Source organism: Ochotona princeps, chromosome 3 (genome assembly GCF_030435755.1).
Source record: "Ochotona princeps isolate mOchPri1 chromosome 3, mOchPri1.hap1, whole genome shotgun sequence".
Lineage (NCBI taxonomy): Eukaryota > Metazoa > Chordata > Mammalia > Lagomorpha > Ochotonidae > Ochotona > Ochotona princeps.
Genome location: NC_080834.1, coordinates 14,243,808 through 14,260,405, shown reverse-complemented (window position 1 = coordinate 14,260,405; position 16,598 = coordinate 14,243,808). Strand labels below are relative to the sequence as shown.

The 16,598-nt window shown below is 40.6% G+C and overlaps 1 protein-coding gene across 1 annotated transcript in view; it reads left to right on the top strand.

Annotated features, from left to right (window-relative positions):
• The window catches only part of PLCH1 (phospholipase C eta 1), a 195,290-nt gene that overhangs the window by 137,847 nt on the left and 40,845 nt on the right, over window positions 1-16,598 (top strand). The window contains exons 7-9 of the mRNA XM_058661468.1: window positions 1,389-1,592; window positions 5,591-5,711; window positions 8,899-9,070. Of these exons, the coding sequence (XP_058517451.1) occupies window positions 1,389-1,592; window positions 5,591-5,711; window positions 8,899-9,070 (497 nt within the window). The remainder of the gene's footprint in view (window positions 1-1,388; window positions 1,593-5,590; window positions 5,712-8,898; window positions 9,071-16,598) is intronic.

The following is a 16,598-nucleotide window of genomic DNA, read 5'->3' as shown; positions in this document are numbered from 1 at the left end:
ATAATTTCATGAGGAAGAATTTGGTTCTAAAATCAGTTACCCATGAAACTGATGACTTGAAAGAAAATGTGAGTTTTTTTTCCTTTATAGAAATGTTAACAGCTGGCTTGTATGTCTAGGTTGGTATTACTGGAGACACTGTTGGAACAACAGATGTCAATAGAACCATCTCCTGTTGTGGTTGAGGAAAGTTAGACTCAAAGGAATTGCATAAAATGCCCACAGCTATATATTCAGAATCTAGATATAAATAATAAGGGCTAAAGATAGCTGTAAACATGTATAAGTTACATATATTTCAGCTATTTAAGAAAATAAATTGCAGGCTGCTACCTGAGACAATTCCAGGCAAAATAGATCATTTTAATGGAAAACCACTGGGGAGCCCTGTTGTGCTCAACAGCATCCAAAGCCCTTGGTGTTCTCAGCAGGCTTGGGTTTTGGACTCCCATTTGCTTTGCCCTCATCACTGGCATGGACAAGAGGATTTTCATACTATATATTTACTTCTTGGCATGAAGGCAATTACAATGAAGAAGAATAATTTTCTTCTGTCATTAAAAATCATTTTAAAAACAACAAGACGTGGTAAAGTAACTTGGGCCTTTTCTGCACTTAGAGGTGCTTTCTGTGGTGGGGCCCCCAAAGAGGAAATTAAGCCAATCTTCTAAGGTATGGACATAAAGATGAGCATAAAGTAATTCCTAAGCCTCAGAGGATATTTGGTAGATATATTTTCACCAAATGATTCTTGAAGACTTGAAACAACCTACCCTAATAATCATTCTATTTAGATACTTGTGTGAGTCACTCATGTATGTATTCATGTATTTATGAATGCCTTTTCAATGCAGGCATTGTGTTCTGAAAGACTAGAAAATCTGATGTTTCCTACATAATTTTTAAGTAATTCTAAAAATTATAATGTATGCCAGTTGATAATAGCATTTTCCTAAATCAATTTCATAAATAATCACTCCCTGAATTTAGGCAGTGCTTAACTTTTTACATGATACTTTAACTATAGAATTGACTAAAGTGTTTTTCAAATCAGCTTAATAACATACCAATTGTGATCACAGCACTGTCATGAGCCACTCATGAGGTCATGCTGTGTCTTCCACTTCATCAGAATCCTTGCAAAGTCTGTGTCCATGTAGTTTTCTTTAGGTTATGTTTAAATGGTTGCTTCCCCAAGATCACATTTCTAGCTTTTGACATTGACCTCAAGCAAATCTCTCACTGTCCCAGTTTCCCCGACAAAAGCTGTCCTGAAGATGAACGACATGATTGCTATGAGCGTTCTTTGGCTTTTTGGCCTCTGTTGGAGTCAATTAAATGGATGTGCTTTGAAAGCTAATGGGCTTCCTTCTTTCCTTCTTCCAAAGGCTTTACCAACTTCATGCGCAGTCCTGCCTGTGACGTCTTTAACCCACTGCACCACGAGGTGTACCAAGACATGGATCAACCCCTCTGTAATTACTACATTGCTTCCTCCCACAATACCTACCTGACAGGGGACCAGCTCCTTTCCCAGTCCAAAGTGGATATGTATGCACGGGTGCTACAAGAGGGCTGTCGCTGTGTGGAGGGTATGTACTCTTCCTCCAAGTTCCAATGCAGTTCTTAAATCAGTCAGACAAGTCTGATAGAAATAACAGACACTTCAGAAAGTGATCCCATGCTAATTAGAACTACTTTTCTACTCGTTGTAAAAGAGTTCTTAAATCATAATCCTCTCTGGCCCCTTTGTTGTGGGATAATGATTTAAGACAGTAATTTTCCAGTAGTTGTCAAGAATCCAGACTAACAATAGTTTCTAATAATTGAATAGCCTACGCAGCTAAATAATGAAGATACTTATAAAATACTAACATGAGTTTAAACCTTGCAGACTGCCAAGGTGGCAGGTGGCAGGTGGCATTCTGCTCTCAGTCATCATGCAGCCCTTTGTTGACTCACACTCGACAAGTTTGGCATGGCTGGCATGCTCGGGGCTGCCATGGACATGCAGCCTCCTTGGGTTCACACTGATTGTCTTTTTAAGTGGTGACATTTTCTTGGAGGCCAAGTATGGAAAATAACCCTTGCTGGACAGTTTTGTAAGTTTCTTATTTCTGTTTCCGTTGAAAAAAATATTTTGATGTTGAGGTCCTTTAGATATTTGTCTCAGTTTTGGTTTACTTGGCCTAAACTTAGCCCAGTTTATTTGTGTGATCATCATCTTGTTTGGAACCTAAACCTCTGATCTTCCAACATTGAGTTGGGGGTGTTAAGAGGTCCAGTGTTCTGTTTGCTCCATATATTCATACAGACAGAAGGTACACAGCTATAGTGTGTAATTTTAAAGGACACGTGATTTCTGTCAGGCTCCCAAGTATCTCACTCGTCAACTTGCATCAGCAACTTCCTCCCCTGCTATTTGGCTTAGAGTTGTCTCTATTAGAGTGAACTATAGATTAACACTAAAGCAAAATTATATTTGGAACTTTTTGATTGAGGAGAAGAATTATACTTCTCTGAAAATCTTGATGAGGTTTGTACTTTTTTTTTTTTAGATAATTTGGTTGGGTTGAATAGATGGTAAGAGGGCAAAGAGGAACTGTTAGGATTCCAGGCCTTCTGTGTGCCAGCCTCTTGCTACATACTTCCTGACTATCCTCATTTAATTCTAGTAGTACCTTCCAGAAATTAAGAGCAATCTCCTCTTGAGAGGCAGCTTTAACTCAGAAGGTTTTTTTTTGGTAGGAGTCTTAGAAGTTGAGATTGGAGATCACATTAGTCACACTTTCCAACTCTATTGTCCAGGTATTCTGTAGGCGTTCTGGAGGAGCAAGCATTGCATGGCATGAGCTGTACGAGGAGGGATCTGATGAGATCTATCAGGTTCCATAAGAGGAACTGAATGAGGCTATCAGATCACATAAAGACAGCAAGAGAAAGCGAGAAGCACAGTGCAAAGGGGAGGTTGCCTTTGTATTTTTAAAATATTGATTTATCTGGAAGGCAGGGCAGCACAGAGAGAGGGAGAGTCGAGGAGTGTGGGTGAGAGAGCGGTTGTTGCATCTTCCGTTTGTTGATTCACTCCCCAAACAAGGACAGCAGTTGGTGATAGGGCCGTAGCACCCACGCTGAGGTTAGCTTTGAAAGGGGGATTTTCTTCCTTCCTGATTATGCCTACCACCAAATATTTACATGTATCTGAAGGCTTAGAATTTAGTGATATGATCTTTTTATCATCTCCTAACATTCTATCAGCCCTGTGATTGGAAGTTCTTAGTTTACATTTGGAGCTTGAGCATTGAGAAGTAATGTATATGTACTCACCAGTACTTTAACTGCCTTGAATCCCAATGAAGTTGCTTTTGTTCTTAAGCCACTATAGCCAGGATTTAAAGAATTTGACATATAGACTACAGCAGGTCATGAATTGAAAATGTTGGATCCCATAGATATTTTTTTGAAGGAGCTTTTGTCAAGTATTGCACATAAGAAATGGAGAATAATGATTTGGAACATTTTTGTTTTTCTTGGTATTGTGACCTAAAGACTCTCTGCAGTTTTAAGCTTCTGTTTTGATGATGTTATGCTTTCCGTCTTCATTAGTTCAGTTATAGTTGTGTCTTCAGTCAGGATATATGGTGTGCTGGGGAAGACTAACAACACTTTTTGGTGAGGTGGGCTTGTCAGGCAATCAAATTGATAACACTTTGTACATGGCTTTTCGCGCACTTGATTTTCACCCTGAGTTGCTTAATAAATATGGATGTTCTGTTCTGGGGCTTTTCACTTGCATTATGGAACTGATGTTGCATTGCTGTTGTAATCGCTTTACAACTTTTCCTGTTATCTCTGGGAGCACTACCAGGGTGGAACATCTTTAAGTTCCATGATGAGAAGCTGCCAGGTTTGCTGCCTGCCCTTCAGACTGACCCACTTTTTTTTCTTTTCTGTCAGATTGCCTTCTGAAGCCTCTAGTGTGTGACCTGATTGATAAAAACAAGCCCTGGCTCTTTTGTGGTTACAGGCATTGGTTAGAGGATTTCTGCCTTGCCAATACTCCCAGCACAGCATTGTCTGTTTCAGGAGGCATCACTGCAATTTGAACTTGGCCATGAATGCTTCAGGTCAAATACCGGTGCTGTTGGGAGTGTGGTAATCCTCTCTGGTTGTGGTGAACATTTTGAAAGTTTTGGAGAGCAGGCAGACATTTGTCCTGGCACTTACATATTCACATCGCGTATTGGAGTGCCGGGGTTTGATAGGAGCCTTCAGCTTCTGACTCTAACTTCCTGCTAATACAGATCTGGGAGGCAGCAGGCGATGACTCAAGTTCTTTGGTCCCTGCCACCTGTGTGGAAGACATGGGTTGAGTTGTGTGCTCCTGGCTTCAGTCCTGGTCTAGTCCTGGATGTTCTGAGCGTTTGTTGAAGTGAACCATAGTGCGGAAGCTCTATCTGTTTCTATGCCTCTCAAATAAATAAATGAAAGTTTTAGAAGGAAGCATAAGTATCATCTCTTGGGAGTAACATACAGAATACAGCTATAGGGGAGGTGCTCCTGAAATAGAAGAGACAAATGGTTCTGAACACTGTGATTTTAATTAAAGAAAAATTTTCAATCTACATCCTATCTGACAAATATAGGCTACAGAATTGTTTATGGTTGGCCCATATTGTATTTTAGAAAGTAGGTTAATTGCCAGTGTTTAAAAATTGTGGAAATAATACCTTGCAATAAAATCTGGAGTTTCACTTTTCTCAAAAGACTTGTCATTGAGAAATAGTTACGTCAGTTAGATACCTGTTTGTCCGGCTGCCGCACTAATTTATGTTAACTGCTAGACTCTTCTGAGTATGTGACTCTCCACTCTATGGAACATAGATCATATAGACTGGCAAGGTTCTATAGGGCATCCACTGTAGCTCTGACTGGATTTAGATGAATAAAGTGAAAGGTGAATGTTTCAGTTGACTTTAAGTGAAAGAAGCAAAGGCATTTAGGTGGGATTGGATGTGAACAAATTCGTTTAATCAGAGAAACAAGTTTGAATAATTAGAGCATTTCCTCATATTCACATTAGTCTTGGCAGAGCCTTAGGGTTTGTACTTGGGTGTTGATGTTATTTTGTAACTATTGTAAATCAACCAGTTGAAATAAATCTAATGGAAATGGTGGGTTTAATTGAGCACCAATGAAAAGCCCTGCTAAGGACTGGGCAAGGGCTCTGTGGCTTACTAAAGGATTTCTGAAACCTGAAAAAGTGAGCTTGGAGGAAAAAACACCCTGTTAAAATATCACATCTTGGGGCACACTTGGTGTGACTTAGATCAGTGTCTAAACAGGATCTTTGGAAAACACAGATTAATTTCGAGTACAACATTTTTGATAAAGATAAGCACTCAAAGGCAAATCATCTATTAACATCAATTCCTTATTCTACTGAAGAATTATTTTGATGTCTCTATCACATTATGATAGGTATAATTTCAACTAGTTAACTGAAAAATAATGTGTGTCTAGTAGCTCCAGAAATAGTAATAAATACAAAAGACTTTGGGTTGTTGATTGGAATTCTGTTTGTTGGCAGTTGACTGTTGGGATGGCCCAGATGGAGAGCCAGTGGTACACCATGGTTATACTCTCACTTCAAAGATTCTCTTCAGAGATGTTGTGGAGACCATCAACAAGCATGCCTTCGTGAAGAATGAGTAAGTAAAGCAGTGCCTGAGAGTACAGCTGTCCAGCAGCACAGGAGCACTGCCTAACTAACCTGGCTATACACCACATGCTCTTACTCGGATTTTATCTATCCTTTTGTACAACCCTGGCTTTCTCCTTTTGACTCAGCATAACAACATGAACGAATGATATAGATTCCATGTTTTGTACATTTCCATACTCCATGTATTCCTCATTCCATTCATTCTCACTGTCACCTTGAAGACATTCTTAGAAAGAGTGACATTAAAGTTTGAAACCCTGGGTATAGGGTATCCAAAATGTCTGGAAGCATAATGGTTTTGGTGTTATGTGATACAACAGTAAGATAATATTACCAAAGTTTCCAGACTTGATGGATGTCCTTTGTATCTTGGAGTTTGTGACATCCTTGGATTACTTGACCTCTCCTTGGCATTCAATAAAATTTACTGTCTCTTCCCTAATACTTGGCTTTCTTTCTTTCTTTCTTTTTTTACTTCTATTATAACATTTTCTCCGCTGTTACTGTCATGGCTTATTTCTATTAATATTGTTTGCTTGTGGTTTTTTATTCTATGTTCTTAGTCCTTTAGTAGTTATTATTGCATAAGGTATTTCCCTTGGTCTATTTCATGGATATTTAATTATCTAGGACTTGTCTCTAAGTCCTCGACCTACATAGCAAATGTCTGAGTTTACTATGGGTGCAAGCAGCCGCAGCACTGAACAGGAGATGAGATGTTTGCCGGAGTGGTGCTTACAGCCTGAACTGAACCCATTGCATCAAACCTTTAGTTGCCTTATGTTCTATCTCCTTTTGCGTAGGGGCAGTATTGTCTCCTGGTGGCTGCTGCTGGAAATTGGGAATTAGTCTAGATTCAACCAAGTCTTGTTGATTTTTCTTCATAAATTATCTTTATATTCCATTGTCGGCTTTTCATTTTCTCCCTTTTCTTCCTCTACACTGATGCTAAAGATTTCTTTATGAAATATAACCCTGGTGTTGTAATTCCTATCTTAAGTTCTTTCAAAATCCCCTATAGCACACAGGTACGACTGCCATGACCCTCAAGATCTGGCTGGCTTTTTCCTTCCAGTATCTTTTTCCTTTGCAGCACAGCCTTAGGATACGTCCTAATGATTCTGTCTTTTGCCCGTTTCAGTGAACCCCACTGTTTCACAACCCCGTGTTCTCTTGTGTGCTGCTCTCTTTGTCTGGTATGTTTCCCCCATCATTTCACCTGCCTAGTTTGTGCTTAGAGTACATGAGTATTTGAGCCGTATTATTTTAACAAACTTAATGATACTACCAGCTGATTTGAATTTTTCCTTTTCTCTGTATTTAGCATCCTGAACATATTTCTGCCACATAGCAACCTATAACAATTGCAGGTTACTTGCATTCTTCTAAATCTGTAGTCTTGTGAACTGATTGAAAATAGCAGGCCATGGTTTGTTCATTTCTTATTCGTTCTTTGTTGCCTGTATGTTCTATGCAATATAGCAAACATTTGAAAAAAAAATTTGGATTAAAGCAGCAAATTAAAATTAATTTTTAAGAAGTTAGTACACTTTAAAAATTTTAATAGTTCTCATTAATTAATAATGAAGTTAAAACGCTGTTTTAATAAGAGACACTTGCTGCATGACAGGTTTAATTTATGGTGCATTCTGTGTGGGAGAATTGTAAATACTGAATTCTGATTCTGTTTAAATTAAGACAGTTAAGATTATTTAGTACATTTTTAGAAGTTTTGTCATTTTTTAAAATTCAGTTTGCATTTCAGCTTTATATCCTGCTTTCTCTCCTTCGGTGAGTTGAGACTTCGGGCGCCATAGTTTTTGTGGCCGTGATTACAGGGAGCTCTCTTGTGCATCGTAGGCCACTTAGCATTGTTCCTAGCTTCCATTCGCCTAAAGCCAGTAACGTTCTCTGAACTGTTACCACCAAAAATGTCTTCAGGCATTGAGAAATGTGCCTGGGAGGTGCAGATTGGTTCCCTTCCCTCTTGAGAAGCACGTATATATGCTGAATATCCTCAGACACTAGCAGGTTTTTAATGAAAAGATTGATAATTTAAAAATGCATGTTTGAAAGTTCCCAATGTGATTGCAAGGTACTTCAGGGTAAGAGTTTAGGCTTTTTCTCTCTCTCCTAACACGCTAGGGTAAAATCTGCACTAAGAAACAAGCAGTACACAGGTTGTAGTGAGTTAAACCAACTCCAGTTACAAAAGTCATTCCTAATGTTAACTTCTAGAAGCAGGCTTTACTAATGTAGACTGAAGGTAATTTTAAGACGTCATAACCATATTGTGGAACCTGTACTTGTCATGAAAGCCAGAGAATTTTCTCCACATCTGTTTATTCAGTTCACATATTGGTCTTTGTTGTATAGGAAGAATGCATTCTCTATTATTTCTGAGTATATATGATAAAAAATTAGGGGATGATAATAAGTCTGAATTTGAAAGAATTTGTTACTCTGAATGAGAAATGAAAGTTAAAAAGGGAACAGCATCACTTGGTCTTCCCTGATTTCCCATGTAACTTGTCTGTTAATTTGTCAGGCTGGCTTTGGCAGCTACTTCATGTCTCCAATTCTCTGTATGCAAACCTAAGAGCTGATTTAGAGTGAATGCGTGTTTTTTTTAAGTAAGCATAGAATTCAATAAAGAAACGATTTCGAAATGTCAGACACAGGACAGTAGGTGACACACAATCCCACTCTGCTATTTTGTCCTCCATGGTATTCAAGCTGAGAGCTGATTAGGTATTTTTGTAGAGTAAGTAACTACATTCATGATATTCAGTGGTTCTGAGATGCTTCTAGTCTTTAGGATAAATGAGACAAGATTACATTATATGAGTGTGCTTTTTTTTTAGGCTTCTTTTAAAAAAAACTTTTTCTTTTTAGAAGACACATACTGGTCCTGCCATTTCCCCCTTCGTGTTAAATAGTACACTAAGTCATTTCCCATGGATTGATATTTTATTCTATTGTTATGCCCATCAAAGTAAATTTTCTCAGAGGAATTTTAAATACACCTCTAATATTTCTCATTTTGGATTATTTTACTCATTGTCATTACTGCAAATGCTGGCATGACGTCTGTCAAGCTGTGAAACCATTTTGTGAATCCCTATGGGTGGTCTGTGCCTGAAGCCTCTGCACTGTGTTAACTGTTTTCCCAGGTTCCCGGTCATATTGTCTATTGAGAACCACTGCAGTATTCAGCAGCAAAGGAAGATTGCTCAGTACCTGAAAGGAATATTCCAAGACAAGCTGGACCTGTCTTCCGTAGACACAGGAGAGTACAAGCAGCTCCCAAGCCCTCAGAGCTTGAAAGGCAAGATCCTGGTGAAGGTAATTATCTCAGGAAGGGGGGGCATTAATGATCCACCAAGCCCGCCTTCCCTCAAAGACTAAAGATTAGCTCAAAAGAATAATAATTAGACTCTGGGCATGAAGCGAGGTCTCCATCTGCCTATGCATCTTATTTGATGTATTTGTGTTCATGCCTTCCTAGGAGGCTGATTTCTATCTGAGCACACATCTTTGCATTTCATTTTGGAGACCACAACATCAGCACTGTAGTGGATTAAACTGACGTTTAATATGCTAGACTGTACAGGTCCCCCTGGCAGAGGAAGGAGTGTGTAGCTGTGTGAGGTGTGTCCTTTCCCGAGAATGTGGCTTTCAGATTCTTTTCTCCTATTTCGAGCTCCAATAACTGTCTGTCCAAAAATATAAGTCGTCATGGTTGATCAGCCTTGGTTATATGAGTGAGAAGAGTTTGCTTCAAAGAGTAACAGAGGCACAGACGTAATGTCCCACAGGACTCATGTATCTGCAAGGGAGCAGAAAGTCGGCAGAATAGCATTTCACAAATCTTCCGAGTGAATATCATCAATGCAAAAATAGCCAAAAAATAGCTCCTTGAGTTTTCAGTTAGTTGGCTTTTGTGATTTCAGTTAATTCCTGTCCATTCCACCTGGCATGGTTTGGACTGAGTCCACCTGGCATGGTTGCAATGTTTTGAGATTAAGGATGTAAACTGGAGCGAAAAGGGATTAATATTCAAACTGGGTTCTGTGGTGAAATATGGTTTGTTCTCCTAAACTCATGTGTGACTTTAATGTTTAAAAAGTCATATGTTGTGTTATTGGACTCAGTCCTACCAAGCTGCTTGGATGTGGGTCTTTGGAGAGTAATAAGGTGACTAGGGTAGCATGTCCATGATTGGATTCTGATGGCTTTATAAGAGCACGGGAGGCCACACCAGCCTGTGGCCTGTGTGTGAATGACTAATACCTGGGAGATGGGCAGAATATTTACTGTAGCTATTATGTACTTTTCAACTATGTACACATATGCTTTTATCATACAACTCACAACAAGTTTTGAAAAATGGAATGAAAAGTATGCCTTTATCTTAGTGCTGAAAAATTTGAAATCTATGTGCAGTTTTTCTCATTTACACTTTCCATGTATTATGAAAATTACACACATTTATGTTTTTAACTATTTTTCAAGGGTGATACTGTGGTATATAAATCTCCTGAAAAATAAACAAAAGCTTGCTTATGAACTAAAATAATAACAGACCTAACAACACGCACAGATGGTAGCCCCGACTGTGTTATCTAAGGTTCTTACTTACTTCTACAGATGTGAACCACAGAGCCACTGTCCCTCTTCTGGGGCCATGTGGCAGAAAACTTGAAGCTGAGTGTTAGCATTATTTCCATTCACTATGAATGAACTAACAGAATTCCAGAGTGCAAATCAGAAGAGATCGCCCCCACCCCGAAGATGCCTGCATTATTCTTTGTTTATGTCTATACTGTACCGTGGTTAAAATTCATTATGTCACAAGACTCTACCTAAACTTGCTCTATACTTTTCCTTAAGGGTAAAGTTATTGACCAGGTGTGCTGTTGTGTCACTTTTCTTTCTACTACCTTGGCAAAGTATTTTTGAGAGCCAGGAAAATTCTGGCTGAAAGTATGATCCACATGATGTAAAGCCCTTAAGTGGACCTTAAAAGCAGAGGGTATGCGGGTTTCTTGCTTTCTGCTTTGTAATCTCTTATTTTTGCCACATCGCCTAAAGGAGAATCAAGTTCAGTGGTGCTCTGTGCCTCTTTGCCGCCATCCGGTCATTATGGTCATTTTCCCTTTCCAACCTGAGGTATCATGTAAGTCACCTTATACTCACTGTAAAGAAGTACCTGCTGCAGGTTATTAATAAAGGATAGGGTTTGTAACACACAGTGTAGGATCATCAAAAGCATGGTGGCTGGTGAGAGCCCCATGGCCAGTGGCAGATGGTGGTTGGCAGTTTGGGGAGCCTGTGATAGTGGCAAATGGTCCCATAATAAGCCAGGAAGAAGACAGAGAGATGGGAGGGGAGGGGTGGCTTGCTCGCCATGCTGGAGAACTACCAAGGGGCCATAGGAAAACTATATCCAATCCAAGCCATAGCATGTTGTACCATTTGCACCATGGAAGGGTTATTATTTCTTACTTAGTGATGCTATTTTTCATGTTTGGGAACTCTGCTATGAACATTTGGAAACACTATTTGGTTTGAATCTGCTTCAAAACAACTGCAGGTGGTTGTTTGGCCTACAAGACATGAAGTTGAGATGTCCACTTCCCAAGGGAAAGGCCTCTGTTGAGTGCCTGGCTCTGGCTCCTGGATCCAACTTCCTGCTGAAGCCAACCCTGGGAGGCAGCAAGCATTTGGACCCTGCTGCACATGTGTGTGAGACCTCAGCTGAATTCCTTGGCTTTGTCATGGACATTTAGGGAGTGGAACAATGGATGACATCTCTGTGTGCTTGCTTTTTTTTCTTTTTGATAAAAGAGGGAATGACTTTTCAATAAATTTTAAGTGTGTTGCATATAGGTCCTTACTGGTATCTGCTGTTATAGCCCTAACGGTTGACTGAATCTGTAGCTGGGGGTGAGTGAAGGAAGGGTTGATATCTTGACTTTCTTATTTTTTACTATCTTTTGGTCATCATTTAATTAAGTACCTACTTTCTGGTGTTCTTAGTTACTCTATAACTGACCCATAAAATAAGGAAAAATGATAATTTTCTGTATCAGTAAGACCTAAAATACTGTGTAGAAATAAATCCCTTAATTCTGAGATACCTTGCTATTAGTAACATGCAAATTACATTTTGCCTTTAAAGAAATTAAATTGCTTTCTATTGACGGTACACACACATATGCAAAGCAGAGGCAGACCAAGAGGCAGAGTTCCCATCTGCTGGTTCAGAACCCAACCGAGACATCCTTGGCTGATGTCTTGAACTCAACCCAGTCGAGGTCTACCATGTGAATGACAGGAGACAGTTACTTCAGCCATCACTGTCACTATCCAAGGTTTGCATTAGCAGAAAGCTGTAGTCAGAAGTAGAACTGGATATTGAATCCCAGGTAGTACACATGGACACGGACATTTACCTGCTAGGCTAAATGTCTGCTTCATAGCTACCTTTTGAATCTTTCAAATGGTGCGAGTCTTTGATGTAGTGGTTAGTACCCTGCTTATGGTACCCATATCCTGCGTCGAAGGGCCTGTGTTCTCATCTCAGCTACTCTTCCTCCACCCCAGCTTTCTGATGATGCGCACCCTGTGAGAGAGTAGTTGATGGCTCAAGTACTTGAGACCATGCCACTCCTGTGGGAACCTAGACTGGGTACCTGGCTCCTGGCTTCAGCCTGGCTCAAACCTACTATTGTGGGCGTTTGGGGAGTGAACCAGTGCATGGAAGATCTATATTATCTGTCTGTATTGTTCAAATAAAATGAAAAAAAATTCTTATGATACTGCTGCTCTGGTGGTAGAAGAAAATATTCAAGTACCTGAATCCCATTGGATAATTGCTATAGATTTTGTTTTTGTTATATAAATTAGTTAGGCTACGTTAAAGCCATCACTATACTAAGGATCTAAGATCAACCCTTTTTTTAAAGAACATTATATTTCTTTGAAAGTCAGAGTCTCTCTCTCTCACACACACAAGGTTGGGGGGTGCAGATAGAAATCTCTCACCTGCTAGCTCTTTGCCTAAATGGTTGCAGTGGCTAATGTTGGGCCAGTCTGAAACCAGATGCCAGGAGCTTCATCTAGATTCTAGGTCTCCCATGTGGGAATGGGGCTCCAAGGACTTGGGTCTTTTTCTGCTGCTTTCTCTGGTACATTAACATGGAGTTTGATCACAAGTAGAGCAGCCTGAAGTATGGGATGCCAGTCTTGCAGGTGGCAGCTTACTTCACCCATTATGCCACAGCTCCAGTCCTAGGAGCTCTTGGTGTTAAAGAAAGTGCTGGGCTGGTAGGAGTTGTGGGACAGTGGGGTAAGTAAATGGTTGAGATTCTGCATCTCATATTGGAGTGTCAGATATGGTCTGAACTACTCTACTTCTGGTCTAGCTTCCTGCTAGTGCACATGTGAAGGAAATAGATGATGCTGCGAGTGTTTGGGCCCCTGGCACCCATGTGGGGGACTTGGAATGGAGTTCTAGGCACCTGGCTTTGGCTTGATCAGCTCTGGTTGTTACAGCATTTGGGGAGGAAACTAGCAGAAGGAGAAATCTCCTCTCCCACTACCCCCAAGTCACTCTTCTTGGTGAACAAATAAATAAAGCTTATTTAAAAGCAAAGGAAAATTGACAGGGAGATTTTCCTGAAATTCTGATTAAAATTAAGGTCCTGTAGAAGGAGGAGATACATAGGAAGCAAATGTAGAATATGGAAGGGGTAATAGTTGCATGGGGTTTAGGAGCCCTCAATCACTGGGGCTCAACTTCAGAGATCTGCATGGGTAGTAGGCTTGGGTGATATTTGGAAATGATCGTTATGTTTGACTGCCAAGCACATGAACATCCCTCCATGTTTTAGGAATTTGGCATCCCTATGTTTTTGTCTTATTTATTTGAAAGTCAGAGCTATAGAGAGAGGGGAAGAGAAGCATGTTTCATTAGTTGGTTTCCTTCCAGGTGGCTGAGGTGGCTGGGGTTGGACTGGACTGAAGTTGGAAGCAGCAGTCCTGTCAGGGGCCTAGGTGCGAGGGCCGTGTCCTGCTGCTTTTCTCAGGCCAATGCCAGGAAGTTGAATCAAGTAACAAGCCATGCTCCTTTGGGATTCCTGCATCACAGGCAGTGTCTTCACCCACTTCACCACAACACTGGCCCTCAATCTGTCCTTATGTTTTAGGGAATTCCCTTACAGTATCTAACATGTTATACATTTGTATTTTTCTGATTTACTTTATTTGAAAGGCATATTTTAAAAACAAGATTTATTTGTTTTTATTACAAAGGCAGATTTACAGAGAAGGAGAGATAGAGTAAGATCTGCATCTGCTCCTTCACGCCCCAAATGGCTGCAATGGCCAGACTGAGCTGATCTGGAATCAGGAGCCAAGAGCTTCTTTTGGGTCTCCCTTGTGGGTACAGGGTCCCAGAACCTGAGCTGTCCTCTGCTGCTTCCCAGTCTATAGGAAACTGTATTGGAAGGGGAGTTGCCAGGACGTGAACTGGTGTGCATGTGGGATCACAGTACTGCAAGGTGGAGGATTTGCCTGTCATTCCACTGTACTGTCACCTGTGGATTTGTTGTTACAGCCCTTCCTAGACCTAGGGCACAGGCATCCTATCGAGATACGTACGGGGCCCCACGCTGCACATATTGGGAGTGGCGGAGGTGGTGGCAGATGTGTTCATGGCCCAAGTGCAGCATTTATGGCAGTGGTTCCTGTTACCAGTTGTGTGGATGATAGAGTGGGAACCCATGAGCTCTGTGCTTGGTTGTCCTGGAAGTGGTACTTTCACTGGCTTAGTTGTAACCCATGATTTTGTTTGGTGATTATACTAGGAATCTATTGCTGCATAGCAAATGGTTCCCAAATTTAGTGGCCCTAAACAGCAATTTCTCATAGTCTGCGTAGGTTAGGAGCATCAGTGTTGATTAGCTGAGTCTTCTGCTCAAAGTCTCTCAGAATGGGGGATTTAGGCATCAGTCAGAGCTTCTTTCAGTTCTGGGCCATGTGGGTCTCTCCGTTGAGTGGCTTACAAAACTGGAGAAGGTGTGGACAGAAAGAGGGAGAGAGAGTACAGAAAGGCATGGGCACCAGGAGGCCGAAGACATGGCATGGGCTTGGCTTCTTGGCCTCAGAGCCTGGCTCTTCTTTGCCCTCCACCTTTAGACACAGTCAGGCAGTGATTCAGCACACTCTTTAATATTCCTTTCTGCTCGTGGGTGAGGAGGAATACCGATGCTGCTAGCTGCCTGAGAAGCCTTTTGGGCCTTACCCTCTGCTGCCCTTTGTTGTAATTTTACTTTTCTTGAATATAAATTGGTAAAAGTAGGAAAGGAGACAGCAGCTGTTGCCTGTTGCTAGTAACGCTGTTACTCAGAGCCTATCACTAATTGCTTGTTACAATTGACCATATTTCTTCCCAGGATTCTACTAATGTTTTTATGTATTACCAAGATTGTATTGTGTATATAATTCTTGAACGCATTACCGTCTCATGGTAGGAATTTTCTTTTGTTAAAAAGTTCCTTGTTTCTAATGTGTGTAGATAAGAGTTTCAAGAGTGGTCTGGGGGTAGGTGTTGTGGCACAGCAGGTGAAGCGTTAGCTGGGCTGCTCAAATCCATGCTGGAGTGCCATCCGAGTCCTGGCTCCTCTGCTTCCTATCCAGCTCCCTGATAAATGATTCTGGGATGCAGAGGATGATGGTTGAAGTGCTTGGGCCCTCTCACCCATGTGAGACCAAGATGGATTTCATCCTAGCTGTTGCTGGCCTTTGGAAATGAACCAAAGAACTGAAGATCCCTCTCTATCTCCCCTGACTCCCCTTCCATCTATCTCTCTTGTTCACTCTACCCTTCAAGTAGGTGCAAATAAATAAATAAATAGTTGATAAATACATTGATCATCTCTTTGGAAACAAGAGGGTGTGGCCTGTTCTGGAAGACATTGAGCGCTCTCTGGATTCTCTGCACAAAAGGGGATTGTTTAATATCAAGTAGGTGGTAAGGGTACATTTCACTACATTTCACTCCTTAATGAGAACAAGCTGCTCTGGGGGTGAGGGGGCTTGGCATGTTGGTTGTTGTTTTAATCCCTTTGAGCTGCTGAAGCAAAGTGTCTTAGATGAGTGGTTTGTAAAGAAGAATGTATTGATCACAATTCTGGATGAGGAAAAGTGTAAGATCCAGGCAGGGTCAGTGATTGCTGAATAGCAGCTACTAGCTACTGTGTGACCCCACATGGTGCATGCGTGCAGTAGGGGACCTCAGTGTAGCCCGGGGATTCCTTCATGTTCCAAAGCTCAGTTTCTTAATACTGTCACACAGAGTGTTAGGTTCCAGCAAAGGAATTTTTGGGAATACCAATATTCAGACCTTATGATGAGTCAGATATTCTTGAAAAGAAGTCTGGTTTGTATTTTTTTATTGTATTCCTAATTAGCCATATTTTATTGGAAGTAATAAGACTATCCCTTTTTCTGTTCGTTTTTTTTCAAATCTGTTTCTTTTATTTTGCTCATTTGATCTTTCTTTTGGCAATTTGAGGATCTGATTAGCCGTGAGATATTTCAGGGTTTTTTTTTTTTTTTTGCACTTTTAACAGTAAGTTGATTGTGGTAAAAGAGGCTTAACAAATATCTGTCTACAAACAAAACCATTTTAGGATGTATGGTTCAATCACATTAAATTCATTCACATTATTGTGTTACTAATTTCATCTTTGTTTTTCAGCTTGCAAAACTGAAACTCGATGCCCGTTCCGCTTCTCGGGCAACACGGTTCTACTTTCTGTCTCTGCTTTTTCTAGGTGTCTCATTCAAATGGGATCATAAATAC